This window comes from Leuciscus leuciscus (genome assembly GCF_965113295.1).
Source record: "Leuciscus leuciscus genome assembly, contig: HAP1_SCAFFOLD_239, whole genome shotgun sequence".
NCBI classification, from domain to species: Eukaryota; Metazoa; Chordata; class Actinopteri; order Cypriniformes; family Leuciscidae; genus Leuciscus; species Leuciscus leuciscus.
The window spans coordinates 41,097-55,695 of record NW_028118476.1 but is presented as its reverse complement, the minus strand read 5'-3'; the positions used below and the strand labels follow the sequence as shown (position 1 = coordinate 55,695).

At 36.7% G+C, this 14,599-nt stretch overlaps 1 protein-coding gene across 1 annotated transcript in view; it reads right to left on the bottom strand.

The window, feature by feature from the left end:
• Positions 1-2,332: 2,332 nt before the first annotated feature.
• Positions 2,333-14,599, bottom strand: part of LOC309491418 (NACHT, LRR and PYD domains-containing protein 3-like) — a 36,591-nt gene continuing 24,324 nt past the window's right edge. Inside the window, exons 5-8 of the mRNA XM_082190478.1 lie at positions 9,218-9,388; positions 4,553-4,723; positions 2,941-3,116; positions 2,333-2,472 (exon numbers count right to left, since the gene is read on the bottom strand). Of these exons, the coding sequence (XP_082046604.1) occupies positions 2,468-2,472; positions 2,941-3,116; positions 4,553-4,723; positions 9,218-9,388 (523 nt within the window). The 3' untranslated portion in view covers positions 2,333-2,467. The remainder of the gene's footprint in view (positions 2,473-2,940; positions 3,117-4,552; positions 4,724-9,217; positions 9,389-14,599) is intronic.

Below are 14,599 nucleotides of genomic sequence, written 5' to 3'. Positions count from 1 at the left end.
TTAAACAAGACGAATGGAAAAAAATGGGAGATTGTGTAGACTATAAAGATATGAAAGTGAATCTCTGCAATTATGTACTGAGTCATGCAAGATATGCAGTATGGGCAAGGAGAAACTAAGCGTTTTATGAAGGGAAAACTTCTCAGTTCTCGCGCATGTGCCGTGGCGCTCTCGTGAACTCACGTCAGAGGCCCTGTGTGGGAAAATTAATAGTTGAATTGTTAGGAACACATTCAGCAATGAAAAGGATTTCTATTTGTATCTATGTAATTGCCTACGTCAAACTATGCGACTTACACACATAGATGTACTGTGATCATTAGAGTTTGTGGTTGCGCAATAAAGACTCTGGATATATGCGGTACAAAGAAATCTCCTCTCACAATAGGCCAATGTCTGGGCATCTGAGAGAAAAACCTGGGCTGCGTTTCCCAAAGCATTGTGAGATAAGTTGATCGTAGAGGACATTGGTGGCAAATGGTCTTCACGATCAACTTCACAATGCTTCTGGGAAACGCAGCCCTGGACTGGAGCTCAGAGCCACTGCAGAGAGAATTACACAGAGCTGGCCAGTGAAATGAGACAACAGATACTCACTGTCACACATGCCTGCTATTATTATGGTTACAGTTATAATGCATGGATTGATTTGCACAGAAACAGAGTTTGATCAGATCAGAGAAGCTCTTCCTGCACATATTCAAGGTAATGTTCCACAATGGTTTCAGTGTCCCAGGACAGCAGTGAGCTCAACACTGCACAGCTGTGTCTTTAAAACACTTTGGCCAGTGGACAAATGAGAGCTACTTTTGACAGTTTGCAGTTCCTCTATTACAGTGGTGAGATATTATACCTTCTATAATAAGAATAAATTAATAAACATCATGTTACACACAAAAACAAGCAAACTGTAAATTCAATAATCTTTTATGCTCTGTCTTCTGTTTGCTTTCTTGTGAACATGATGATCATCAGATTGACCCATCATTTCAGATGAATATGATCATTTTGTGTAGGCTAAATAAGTCTTCATCCAAAATGAACGTTATCTTATTACATTCAAATTATTATGTAAATACACTGTACAAAAAACAGTTTTTTTGTTTTTTTTTTACTGATCGGTGATGGGACCGAGAGTGAAACTTACAAGTGTAGAATAGGTTAAAGAAAAACAATGTCGCAATGTGAAACCATCATGAAAGTTTAAATAATTAAGTAACAAAACAAATTTTCAGTTCAAGAAGAATTTCTTAGATGATGACTTCCGAGCAACTTCACCATTGATAAATGTAAAACCAGTTCATAAGAGACATAAGGGTGCATTCCTGTACACAAAGAAAATGTATTAAGGTTTCATGCTTTTTCAAACTGTCTTTGGATCTGAACCAAAAGTTAAAAAACAACAACAAACAAACAAAAAAACTTGCAGCTGCACATACAAAAAAATAAATAAAAATAGTAATGTCACAGTCTCTGCGTCTTCGGTCTCTGTGTCTTCGGTCTCTGTGTCTTCGGTCTCTGCGTCTTCGGTCTCTGCGTCTTCGGTCTCTGCGTCTTCGGTCTCTGCGTCTTCGGTCTCTGCGTCTTCAGTCTCTGTGTCTTCGGTCTCTGCGTCTTCAGTCTCTGTGTCTTCGGTCTCTGTGTCTTCGGTCTCTGCGTCTTCGGTCTCTGCGTCTTCGGTCTCTGTGTCTTCGGTCTCTGCGTCTTCGGTCTCTGTGTCTTCGGTCTCTGCGTCTTCAGTCTCTGTGTCTTCGGTCTCTGCGTCTTCGGTCTCTGTGTCTTCGGTCTCTGCGTCTTCAGTCTCTGTGTCTTCGGTCTCTGCGTCTTCGGTCTCTGCGTCTTCGGTCTCTGCGTCTTCAGTCTCTGAGTCTTCGGTCTCTGCGTCTTCGGTCTCTGTGTCTTCGGTCTCTGCGTCTTCGGTCTCTGTGTCTTCGGTCTCTGCGTCTTCGGTCTCTGCGTCTTCAGTCTCTGCGTCTTCGGTCTCTGCGTCTTCGGTCTCTGTGTCTTCGGTCTCTGCGTCTTCGGTCTCTGTGTCTTCGGTCTCTGCGTCTTCAGTCTCTGTGTCTTCGGTCTCTGCGTCTTCGGTCTCTGCGTCTTCAGTCTCTGTGTCTTCGGTCTCTGCGTCTTCAGTCTCTGTGTCTTCGGTCTCTGCGTCTTCGGTCTCTGCGTCTTCGGTCTCTGCGTCTTCGGTCTCTGTGTCTTCGGTCTCTGCGTCTTCAGTCTCTGTGTCTTCGGTCTCTGCGTCTTCGGTCTCTGCGTCTTCAGTCTCTGTGTCTTCGGTCTCTGCGTCTTCAGTCTCTGTGTCTTCGGTCTCTGCGTCTTCGGTCTCTGCGTCTTCGGTCTCTGCGTCTTCGGTCTCTGTGTCTTCGGTCTCTGCGTCTTCGGTCTCTGCGTCTTCAGTCTCTGTGTCTTCGGTCTCTGCGTCTTCGGTCTCTGTAGCGGCTCCTTATTCACCATCAGCTGATCCTTAAACTACAATTAAACACACAGAGTCACATATGGAGTATGAGACATTACTGCAGTCACATCACATCAGTAGATTCATTTCAGAACAAACACAGGCAGAGATACATACAGAGTACATTAATATTAATGTTATATACACACCCCAGCTTTTATTGCATTGTGTTGCATCAGTAAAAAAAAAATAATATATATATATATATATACAAAATATTTTACTAAAATATTAAACTAAATGTTCACTAAAACCTAAAAATATATTTTTTTCTTCAAGAAATACTGTGTAAAACTGATGTCATTAAAATAATATGCAGGGGAAAACCAAGTCCTATGTTTGGTGGACCCTTTGTGTTACAAACCTTATTAATATTCCAAAGTATTCTAAATTATTTAGATTAGGTTACAAAGCTCGTGTAATCCAACGAAATATGTTACAAATTACTGTATTTTGTAATCTGTAGTAAATAATCTACTTACAAGATAGTGTCTCCAGTTTATAATGTGGATCATTCTTCAGATCAGAGAGAAGCTTCACGGCTGATTCTCCTAGTTTATTCCCAGTCAGATTCAGATCTCTCAGGTGTGAGGGGTTTGATCTCAGAGCTGAAGCCAGAGCAGAACAACCTTCATCTGTGACTCCACAATCACTCAACCTGTAGAGAACAATGACACACTCTTCACTCTCTCAGTTCAGATCAGTTTAGCAGTGAATCCATTATTAAAGAGAAAATACAAACTTAAAGCACAAATAAAATGTTTTGATGGATCATTGGACTGAGATCTAAAATGTCAAAGAGCTCAAAACGTGATTATTAAACATCTAGTCTTTAGATCTGTACTAATACAGTACGTATGGAGTAATGATTTGTTTTAATCATGAAAACAATATTTTAAAAACAGTCCCTGCAGAAAGATGAACGTGATGAACTGCAAGAATAAATCCAGCATGTTCTTCATTTCTCAGTTCTGAATGTGTTGAGATCGAGTCGGTTTAAAATCAAGAGACTGAAGTGTTGATTGTGATGTGACAGTGTGTATTTCAGTGACTCAGTCCTGCAGAATCATGTTCCTGAAGAGCAGCTCATGTGTTCAATCTGTAAGAATTGATAAATTAGGAAATGCCGGACAGTCTGTTTGGGGAGCACCCAGACCCTGAGAGGACAAAGAACCTCTCTGGAAATTACCATTTGAACTCAGCATTTGTGAGGCAAAGTCACACCTCAGAACACATCTCTCCTCCTCTTCCTCACTCCCCCTCTCACATGCTGAGACCACATGTAAATCACCCAAGAAAATGTATAGTTTAATGTGAATGATTATCACAGAGTATTTTTCATGTTTGGTATCATTTAAAATGTCACAGTGCGACTGGTACAAATGTCTCGTTTCCAAATAAGTAAAACAAAAGGTAATAAGGTTTTTGAGAGTTTATGGATAACTAGCACACTAGGAGGGGTTGGCCTCTAGACAAATGGTCTCCCTACACCCAAAGGTGTAACCTCTGAATGCAAATTTCCATTGTTAAAAGATATTTCCAAGTGAAAGAGGTCCTGGCTATTTAATGAAATGCAGCAGGGAATTCGAGGCCTTTTTCTGTACCTCAGATTCGCCCGTGAGGCTGAGAGAGAGAGAGAGAGAGAGAGAGAGAGAGAGAGAGAGAGAGAGAGAGAGAGATCTTCAGCCTCATGTATTTCTTATTGTTGGGTTTGCATCTCTTCTCATTTTCCAGAGTATTTGATGTTTTGTATCGATTATATTTGAAATGATTAAGAAATTGGCATGATACATTTACCTGACATAATAAATTGTTACATTTGATTATTCTAACTGACTTTGGCATTATTTGCATTAAAGAGTTAAAAGGAATAGTCAAACATTCGCTCACAATTAATGATCCACAGATATCATTAAAACCTTTTCATTCATGGAGTCAGATGAAATAACGAGAGAATACATATTCAGATGTATTGAAACAAAAAAACAAGCAAAGTTGGTGATCGTTGAGTAAAAAAGTTAAAAACTATTACATAACTAATACATATATATTTACCAAGGACAAAATATGTGTTTATCAGAGAGTTCATCTTACCACAGTTTCTCCAGTTTACAGTGAGGATCCTCCAGTACAGCAGAGAGCAGATGAACTGAATCTCCTAGTTTATTCCCAGACAGATCCAGATCTCTCAGGTGTGAGGGGTTTGATCTCAGAGCTGAAGCCAGAGCAGAACAACCTTCATCTGTGACTCCACAATCACTCAACCTGTAGAGAACAATGACACACTCTTCACTCTCTCAGTTCAGATCAGATCAGTTTAACACAAGGGTCCGCAGCCGTACTGCAGGGGGTCCGTCAATTAATGCTTGATCACAAATAATTTTTTGTTAAAAAATTAAAACATGGGTAAAAAACATCACAAAGTCAAATTTAAATATAAGCACTCTCAAACGAATGCAAGATCTTCCTCAAACAACCTTCATCTGTGACTCCACAATATCTCAACCTGTAGAGAACAATGACGCTGTGTAAACAGTGTGTAAAATGACCATTTTATTAAAGATTGCAATGTGTGATGTGATTTGAATGTATTGACAAGCAATGCCACTATATTCTACACTGCTTTATAAAGGATGCCGGTTCTCCATGAACTTCAGGAGAAACTGAGGGACAAATACCATGCAGTGCTGTAACTATGGAGTGATAAAGAGATAACATTAATAACACCTGAAGTGTAACTTTAGCAATTAAATGTACTATATTTTAGTTCAATAATATTAATTGAATATTTTGAAGATATTTTTGTTTCTAAATATTTGTCCAATAATGATCCATTAATGGCCATTTAAAAGAATATTTTTTTCTAATATGTTTATTACTTATATTACAATTAGATTTCATGCTTAGCATTTAGCATGCTAATATATGCTATTGCTAATTAATAGTTTTGTAGCAATCTAATACAATCTTATAACTCAGTCATGTGACACAAATATAAGAAATTGAATGAATTAATCCAGTTAGGGAACCATATTAAAATCACTTTAAAACTTCTTCATTGGGTTACTTGGAAATGACTTGATTCCACGATGTTGACATTATGTGAACAAATTATCTTTGTTGAACTTAATTGGTTCATGTGGAACTGATGTGCATGATTCAATCATTTAAATCCAACACACTTTTTCAGTGCATTGTTTTCTGTATTTTAAAAAGAATTTTGGATTTACTGTAAATCCCTCTGGTCCTCTTCGTTTAGGGGTCACACTTGGCTCCTTCGCGGTTGTTGTGAGATCTGATATTATCTCATCTCCTGATTAGCTTCATAGTAACCAAAGTTATCTAGAATAGCCTTGTGCTGTCAGGTCAGGTTTACAAAGATAGTCTCCCTCGGCTTGTCTAATATATATCAGCAAATCTAGGAATATAATAACCTTACTGTGAAACAATACATTTCTACAAGTACGAGCCTATGGACCAAAAGTTATGCTTACCGTCCAGCAGTATCTTGTCCAAGGGCTTCTTGAAGAATAATCAATAATGTAAACTCTAATTATAATGCTCTATTGCTATTATTATAGAACTGTCTTGTGATGAGCTGAAATACGAATAAACGGTACTTGTCTTTATAAAATAAAATTTATTTATACAAAGGATTAAAATACTGGTTATACAATATAAGATGTGTAGCAAATCAACAAAAGATTACAGGTTATAATACTTTCAGCTCTATCCAATTCCAGGGCAGTCCTGTGAATGGATTCACAAAGGCTAAATACCTTATATGCAGTTCAAGCAATATATGAATAACTTGTTCTCGTCCGAGTATGTCAAGTTATAAATTTCAGCAGAGCAATTATCAATGAAGAGTCTAAATAATCTGAAGATATATTGATTCTCTCCAGGACTGCATCGACATCAAAATCAAAAAGCACTCACTCATACAAAAGCACCCATATATATAGGAACGTTTTGGTTACATCAGTTCCTCTGCCTACGCTAGGGTTTTTCCCATAAGAAGTAAAACCATGTGACTTAGTAAATCATATGACAATGTGAACATGTGACATATATAACTCATGAAACAATGTGACATATTTAGTACTACATTGTATTACCTCTTGGAAGCTGTGTTTACATTGTGTTCACCATAAGTGTGCATTCATTTCAGCATTCTTTCTACCTTTCCTTCCTTTCCCTCTTGGAAATCTTTGTGTATGTGTTCTGGAGTATAGGTCTGGAAATGGAGATGTATTTGATAGTGCATTAACCATTCCAGCATCAATCCGTACACGGTCAAAAGTGACCGAAGCCTTAAAATGTCATTTTTTTTATTATTATTTTTTCCAGGAAAACCAATGTAATATATTTTTGTTAAATAATTTTTTTTAATTATTATTTCGAATTTAGAAAGGTTTCTATGGTACTATGCAATAATTATAAAAAAAAAAATTATGAGCATTTTGTTCCATTAGAATTCCTTTTTTTATTTATTTTTCAATAAATGCAACATGTCACATTAGTGCAGGCCTTTAAAATCCATTTTTTGAAGTGAGAAAAGCGTCATCCAGTGGCGTTAAAAAGTAAAAACTTGTGTAATGTCGTGTAACCGCCTGTAGGCTGTACTGTTGCTCCCTATATAAATACATAGAGAGGCTTTTTGATTCCCATTGTTTTTTTAGACATGATTTCTCCATTTTATTAGTTTTTTAAAATGTATTTGGATATATATTTAGACATTCTAAAAGACTAAGTTTTGTCAAGGTTTAGATATTTTTGTTACATAAGTATCAGGTTTTGCATTATGATTACAATCAAACAATAACGTTTGGTTAGAAAAGGAACACAATGCAAGCATTTTTGTTAATCAGTATTTGATAATTCAAAAAATCTAACAAAATAAGGGATGGATAGTGATAATTCAAAACACTTTATACAGACATTTTGCAATTAATTGGTATTTTATTCAGTTTAATTCTATAAATGGTAATAAAACTTCAGAAGGGAACAGCAATTATGATCTAACAGCAAAAACAATAAAATAACAACAGCAAACAATCATTATCAAACTGTAGGTTAAAAAACAGGAATAAAAATGTAATTATAATAATAAATATTATTTTAACTATGTACATACAAACTGTAATTTATGTATTGTTGCATATGCAGCAGATATCAGGAACACCTATTAGGCTAAAATAAGTGTGTGTGTGTGTGTGTGTGTGTGTGTGTGTGTGTGTGTGTGTGAGAGTCTTTTTTGTATTTTTGTTCATTTATTGATTTTATTTTGCATATTATCAAAATTTGCTGTTGCAGTTTTACCAGTTCATTTCTCTCTCTCTCTCTCTCTCTCTCTCTCTCTCTCTCTCTGTGTGTTTGTGTGTGCGTGTGCGTGTGTGTGTTTGAGCGAGAGAGTCTCTTTTGTATTTTCTTCATTTATTGATTTTATTACGCATATTCTCAAAATTTACTGTTGCAGTCTTACCAGTTCATTTCTCTCTCTCTCTGTGTGTGTGTGTGTGTGTGTGTGTGTGTGTGTGTGTGTGTGTGTGTGTGTGTGTGTGAGTCTTTTTTGTATTTTTCTTCATTTATTGATTTTATTTAGCATATTATCAAAATTTGCTGTTGCAGTTTTACCAGTTCATTTCTCTCTCTCTCTCTGTGTGTGTGTGTGTGTGTGTGTGTGTGTGTGTGTGTGTGTGTGTGTGTGTGTGTGTGTGGGTCGGTCTTATTTGCACTCTTGATGTGTTAGAGTGTCACTCCTTCATTGCTGTGCACTTTTTTTCTGCACAGCGGCTGATTTGTAGTTTGTACCACCAAAAGTTTCTCTGAGTTTTCGTATTTCCCATTCATTTCCTGTCGGTCATTTTTGAAGGAACCAAGAGTGACATTTTTTTTTTTTTTTTACGACCCTTTACCATATCCGAATCATGTCTATGATTATTTTGTGTGTGTTCACAAAGCTAATACAACAATCGTCACCAAGTGTCATCCCATTCAGATGAAGCAAAACAATTAAATTAAAAATGTGTTCGGCCATTTTTAAACCGAAGAGGATCAGAGAATGTCAACATTGAAAAGTGGAAGATTAATCAATTTATTAAAGAAATTGTAATTATTAGAAACCTTTTTGTCCCTGATATTATAATTTTTTTCTATTTCTTTTTCCTTTTTTTATGTTGTGCTCTGTTCTTTAGGACATTTATTATAGTCTTGTTTTGCCTTATTGTAATGATATTTACTGCAATACAAAACTTTGACGTTACTTCCGCATTCTTCGATTCCTATGGAAGTCTATTAACATGCCTAAGACTTTTGCACAGTACTGTATACACTGGGGAGAACATTTATGTTTTAGGATTAGCATGTTTAATCAAGCATTGGCTCACCTGTGATGTTCACTGATTTAACTGAATATTTATTTCATGTGGATTTGGACTGAAGTAAGTATCACTTGTAATTTATTGTTTAACTGAGTGTCTATGAATCACACATAAAATACTGGTTTTGGTTTTCCTGGTCAAACTATAATTGTACAGAAAATGAGCTCTCAATAAAATGTATTCAATTGTCTCTCATTTGTGTTGTGTGGATTGTGTAATTGTTTGGTTGGACTCCTTCTTCAGACCCGAAAACAAGCTAGAGTTTAACAAGCAAAGTTGGTGATCACTGAGTAAAAAAGTTAAAAACTATTACATTACTAATAAAGAATATATTTACCAAGGACAAAATATGTGTTTATCAGAGAGTTCGTCTTACCACAGTTTCTCCAGTTTACAGTGAGGATCCTCCAGTACAGCAGAGAGCAGATGAACTGAATCTCCTAGTTTATTCCCAGTCAGATCCAGATATCTCAGGTGTGAGGGGTTTGATCTCAGAGCTGAAGCCAGAGCAGAACAACCTTCATCTGTGACTCCACAATCCCTCAACCTGTAGAGAACAATGACACACTCTTCACTCTCTCAGTTCAGATCAGATCAGTTTAACACAAGGGTCCGCAGCCGTACTGCAGGGGGTCCGTCAATTAATGCTTGATCACAAATAGTTTGTTAAATTAAAAAATGGAAAAAAACATCACAAAGTCAAATTTAAATATAAGCACTCTCAAGCGAATGCAAGATCACCCTCAGTTGATTCTGTAATAATATCATACTGGCAAACTCTCAAGTGTGTTTTTGTGTTTGAGCTCTGGAGAACGTCAAATGTTTTTACAGCGGTGAGAAATGTAGCCAATCACAGTCATGTTTGTTGGTCTATTGAACGCAGTGGCCAATCAGAGGTGTTTCATTTTGTCAGAATCCACTCACCGAGATATAAAGGCCCTGTCCTCAATGGCACACTTCATATGCACTTTCAGTCTTGTAGACTTACAATGGCTTCTGCGTGCCCGTTAAGTCCATAGGGTGTCCCATTTAGTAATGTTAGGTTTCAGAAGGGTACTCACGAGCGCCCCTCTGCGGTCGATATGTGCTCTAAATGCACACTGAAGCGAGCTCCACAGCTGACTTGTTCACGACAGTCAAAGCGGCGTTACGTCAGGAAAGTGCGGACTCAGAGGAAGACCGCGAGTGTTTAGGGTGCCATTTGTGACAGGGCCAAACTCACAATTGCGTGACATAAATAGCAATTGCAAGAAAAAGTCAGAATTGCGAGTTTGTACCTTGCAATTCTGAGGGGAAAAACAGTCAGAATTGTGAGATAAAAAGTCACAATTATCTTTTAAATTGTTTTATTTCGTGGCGGAAATAATCTTCCATAAATTAGAGGCAACCAGTGGCGAATTAGTCTTCCAGGTTTGGATGTCATCCCTGTAGCTCTATTCACAGTCAGCTTTCCTTTCGCATGAAACCCCCCAAATGCCAGCAAACCAATGAGAATGCTATGGAAGCTTATGGGTAGCAATATTCAATTTGAAATGTAATATGTAAAATGGTAATGCATTTCTGTATTTAAATTTACATTTTCTATTACATTTGTGCAACTTTTGGTGCAAAATGAAAATTCAATTATATAATTTACATTTGCCATTTCATACACTAGTTTTAATATGTAAATTGAACATTTTAACGCTTTATAAGTTGCAAAATTAAAATTAAAATGTATTACAGAAATGATTAGATATGTTTAACATGTTCAAACAAATAATGTAGCAAAATGATCATTCAAATGTTATTTTTCTTAATTGCATTTACACCCACAGTTAAGACACTTGCAATTGCATTTTCATTAAATGTCCCGCAATGAATGAAGCAAAATTCAATGTGCAAATTGAAAATGCATTCCGCCGTCAATCACTGCGTGAAGTTGGATTTAAATTTAAGTTAAATGAAGTTAAATTGAATAATATTCAGAACAGAACAAGAATACAAAAAATAACTATAAACAAGCCGAAACGAAATAATTTAAAGCGAAAGTGAAAGTAAGCGGCGTTGGGCTCACGCATCTCTCTCATTAGAATCAAAATGTTTCAACATTCGTGATGTATTTGGATGGTAAACTATTCTTTATTATAGGCTTTTTACTTCACTCACGTTCCATTATCGACGGAAAAAATCATCCTCTTCACATGTGCAAAAATGTGCTTGGAAACATCACAGTGGAGCGGTGCTTACTGTGAATGTACGAATTATACCTCTGACTATTTAAACAGAGCAGTGCAATTTTTATATGTTAGGTTGACTATTTTATTATTATATTTTATTACGGCTATAATGAACAGGCTGCAAGATTACAATGCTGGAATATGTTGTGTGTGTGTGTGTGTGTGTGAGGCGCGGGCGCGATCGAAAAGTGGAAACATAAAAACATACTCCGTCATGTTCATACAAGACATCATTCAAACTGCAAAGTGTTGCAAAACGTTGGAGGATATTTTGTAAATAATTTATTTAATATGTTTTGTGACAGTTTGTTTTCAGAAGTTTCAAAGAGTTAAAACTTTTTAAGTATCTATTTTTTATTAAGTATTTATTTTGTATTAATACATAACCTCATTGTATTCATTTATAATGTAACATTATATCGTGACATTTGTGTCAATAATCGTCAAACAGGTGACTCCGCGTGGTGGGAGGGGGCCCCCAAATCAAATTCTGCTCAGGTCCCCCAAAAGGCTCGGGCCGGCACTGCAGCCTGTAGCACGATGACGTAGCTGGATCAGATCCAGTACATACTGGATGGTGGTGTGTTTTGGCGACGTCATAGACGCATGCGCAGTACCGATCTCTGGGTTATAATGCGCTGGTCTTATGTGACGTGTATACTCAAAAATTATTATATTTTTAAACAAAACAATACAACATACAATTTTAGAGCCAGGGGAGCAAAGAAAACTCTCTCACACACACACACACACAAATCTAAATAAATAATAATAAATCACAAGAATACAATACCTTTGTATCAATCAAAGATTTTGAAGACAGTACACAAATTAACAGTCTTAATAGCTTTTCCATTAGTACTAGAATGAATAGTAGAAAAGTAATTTTCAAATTCTTTAAGGAATACTGAGAAAAGGGGCTTTTTGTTAGAAAACTTACACTTATGGATGTGAAATTTGACTAATAAAATTAACAGATTAATTACAAAAGCCTCCTTAATCACACTGTTATCATACTTTGAATATCCAAAAATTACATTTTCAAAATGCAAAACTAAATTAGAGAGTACCTTTTCCTTAATAAACAGACACTTCATACCATAACTTTTTCACACGACTACAATGCCAGAAAATGTGGGGAACTGTTTCCAAGTGCAAAGAGCAAAACGAGCAACTTACATCAATGTCTTAAACTTACTAAGGAAATGTTTGACAGGGTAGAATTTGTGCAATATCTTGAAAGATTTCTTTCACCTTGTTTGTAACAAAAAACTTATGAGGCAATAACCAGACACTTTCCCAATCAAGGTCATTAACACATTTAGTCCAATAAGCAATAGAGCAAGATTTGGTGACAATCTCCTTTAAAAATAGAGAACAAATAGATTGGTTATTGTTTTTGTACTGTAAAAAACAAATTTTGCCACATACTGTGTCAGCTGGGTTAATTATGAGCATATCAACTGATGACAACACACTTCTACATAAGGAAATTATACCAGAATTGATTGCAGAAAATACAAGAGCAAATTCCTTGGGAGTCAGGAAAATTAAAGTGCAGAAGAAACTCGTCATACATCATAAGGTATCCTTGAGAGTTAAACAAATGACAAACTAAAACAATACCCTTTTCAAACCAGCTTTAAAAAAAAAACTTTTGTGTTTATACAAAATACAACGATTATTCCAAATAAGAAAACGGTGCGGAGAGAAGTTGTGCTTGTAGATCAGTTTCCAAGCCAATAAAGCTTGAGCATGAAAGGCAGAAAGTTTCACTGGCAATTTGTCAATTTTATAATCACACATTAGTAAAAAAGAAAGACCCCCAAGTCGGTCAAAAATAAAATTAGGAATAAAATTCCACAAAGAAGGTTTTTTTCCAAACAAAATTTTAACCAATTAATTTTGAGGGTATTAGTATACTCAATATTGTATTGAGATGAATGAATAATTATTTACATACATGTGATGCTTAAGTTATCCTAGTTTCTCTCTACATACATGCAAAATAGTTCATTTTACAACATTTTAAATCACATGATTTTAAACCTAAATTTGATGGATTAATAGCATGTGGTCACCGCAAGTATTATTATTATTTTTCATGCGTGTATACAGAACATTTTAAAATTAAGCCATTTTATTTTATTCAGGTCATATTTGCTGTTGAGTGGAAGCAAAAATGAGTCAAGTAATTGTCTCTGTAATGTTAATCCTAAAGCTACAATAAAATATGGTCTGTAAACAACTTAACATACCAGTACACATTCAAGGGAAAATGCTAAAATAATAACAGCATTAAGAAAAGAAATCTTGTCAGATGTCAAAAAAAAAGAAAAAAAAGAAAAGAAAAGTGCATAAAGATATTTTGTCTGGTAAGAGTTCCTTCTTTAATGGCTAATTATTCCACAGTGATCTGTACATAAGGTTCCTCTTAATTTGCTGTTCAGTGTCTGCAGGACATGTACACACATAAAAAAAGAAAATAAAAACACTGAATTTAAGTTTAAAATACAAACTGATCACATCACTGATGAACTCTCTTCTAGTGCGCATGCATATATGACGTCACCAACACACACCACCGCGCATGCGCGTAACAGCGTCCAGTACGTGTTGGATCTGATCCAGCTACGTCATCGTGCTACAGGCTGCAGAGAGGACTTCTTGAGAGTAGTCGAGTGCAGGCGGGGAGGAGCTGCAAATGGACACGTGAAGTCGGACACTTTCTGGTTCCCGTAGTGACCGCTCACGTGGTGTTTGCATACTTTACCACAGCTGAAGTGAAATATTCAATATTTGCCAAATAATACACAAATGTTTCAGAGACATTTTCACTCAATACTTTATGTACTGCTTCTTACAGCGTCTGTTTGAACAAGAATAAAGTTCAACATAAACTTCTATCAATGAAGTGGAGTCTACGTTTTTTAATCAGTTTTAATTTGATAAACATGACACAATATAACATCGCAACTACATGAAAAGAGTATTTACTGTTATAAAAAACTGATTTGTGAGCTTTAGAGGAACTAAAGGTGTTCGAATAAACACGAAACACACGTGATCGTTGTCATGCGGTGAATCCGGCCAATCGTGGAACAGCTGTGTCGTCATCAGAGCTCGTGCAGCCGCTCTTGAGAAGCTGCGCTGGCTGAGTTCTCCGGCTACTCTCGAATCGCTCTCGCGGTACTTTGATGGCATATGTCACAGTCACGTGGCGTCGGCACTTTATCAAGTCGGACAAAATTTCTAACCGGCATGCACTGCTTCAAGTCAGCCGCCGATCGGTCTGCGCAGAGCTGCATGAAGTCGAACAAGCCTTGTGTGAAGTTGGCCCCGCCCCCTCCCACCCTGTCAATCACTGTGTGAAGTTGGCCCCGCCCCCTCCCATCCTGTCAATCACTGTGTGAAGTTGGCCCCGCCCCCTCCCACCCTGTCAATCACTGCGTGAAGTTGGCCCCCCTGGTGACGTCATCGTCTATAAGTCCTCCTGGGAAGTCGTGTTTACGGCAGTGCGTTCAAGTCACTTTCGTCAG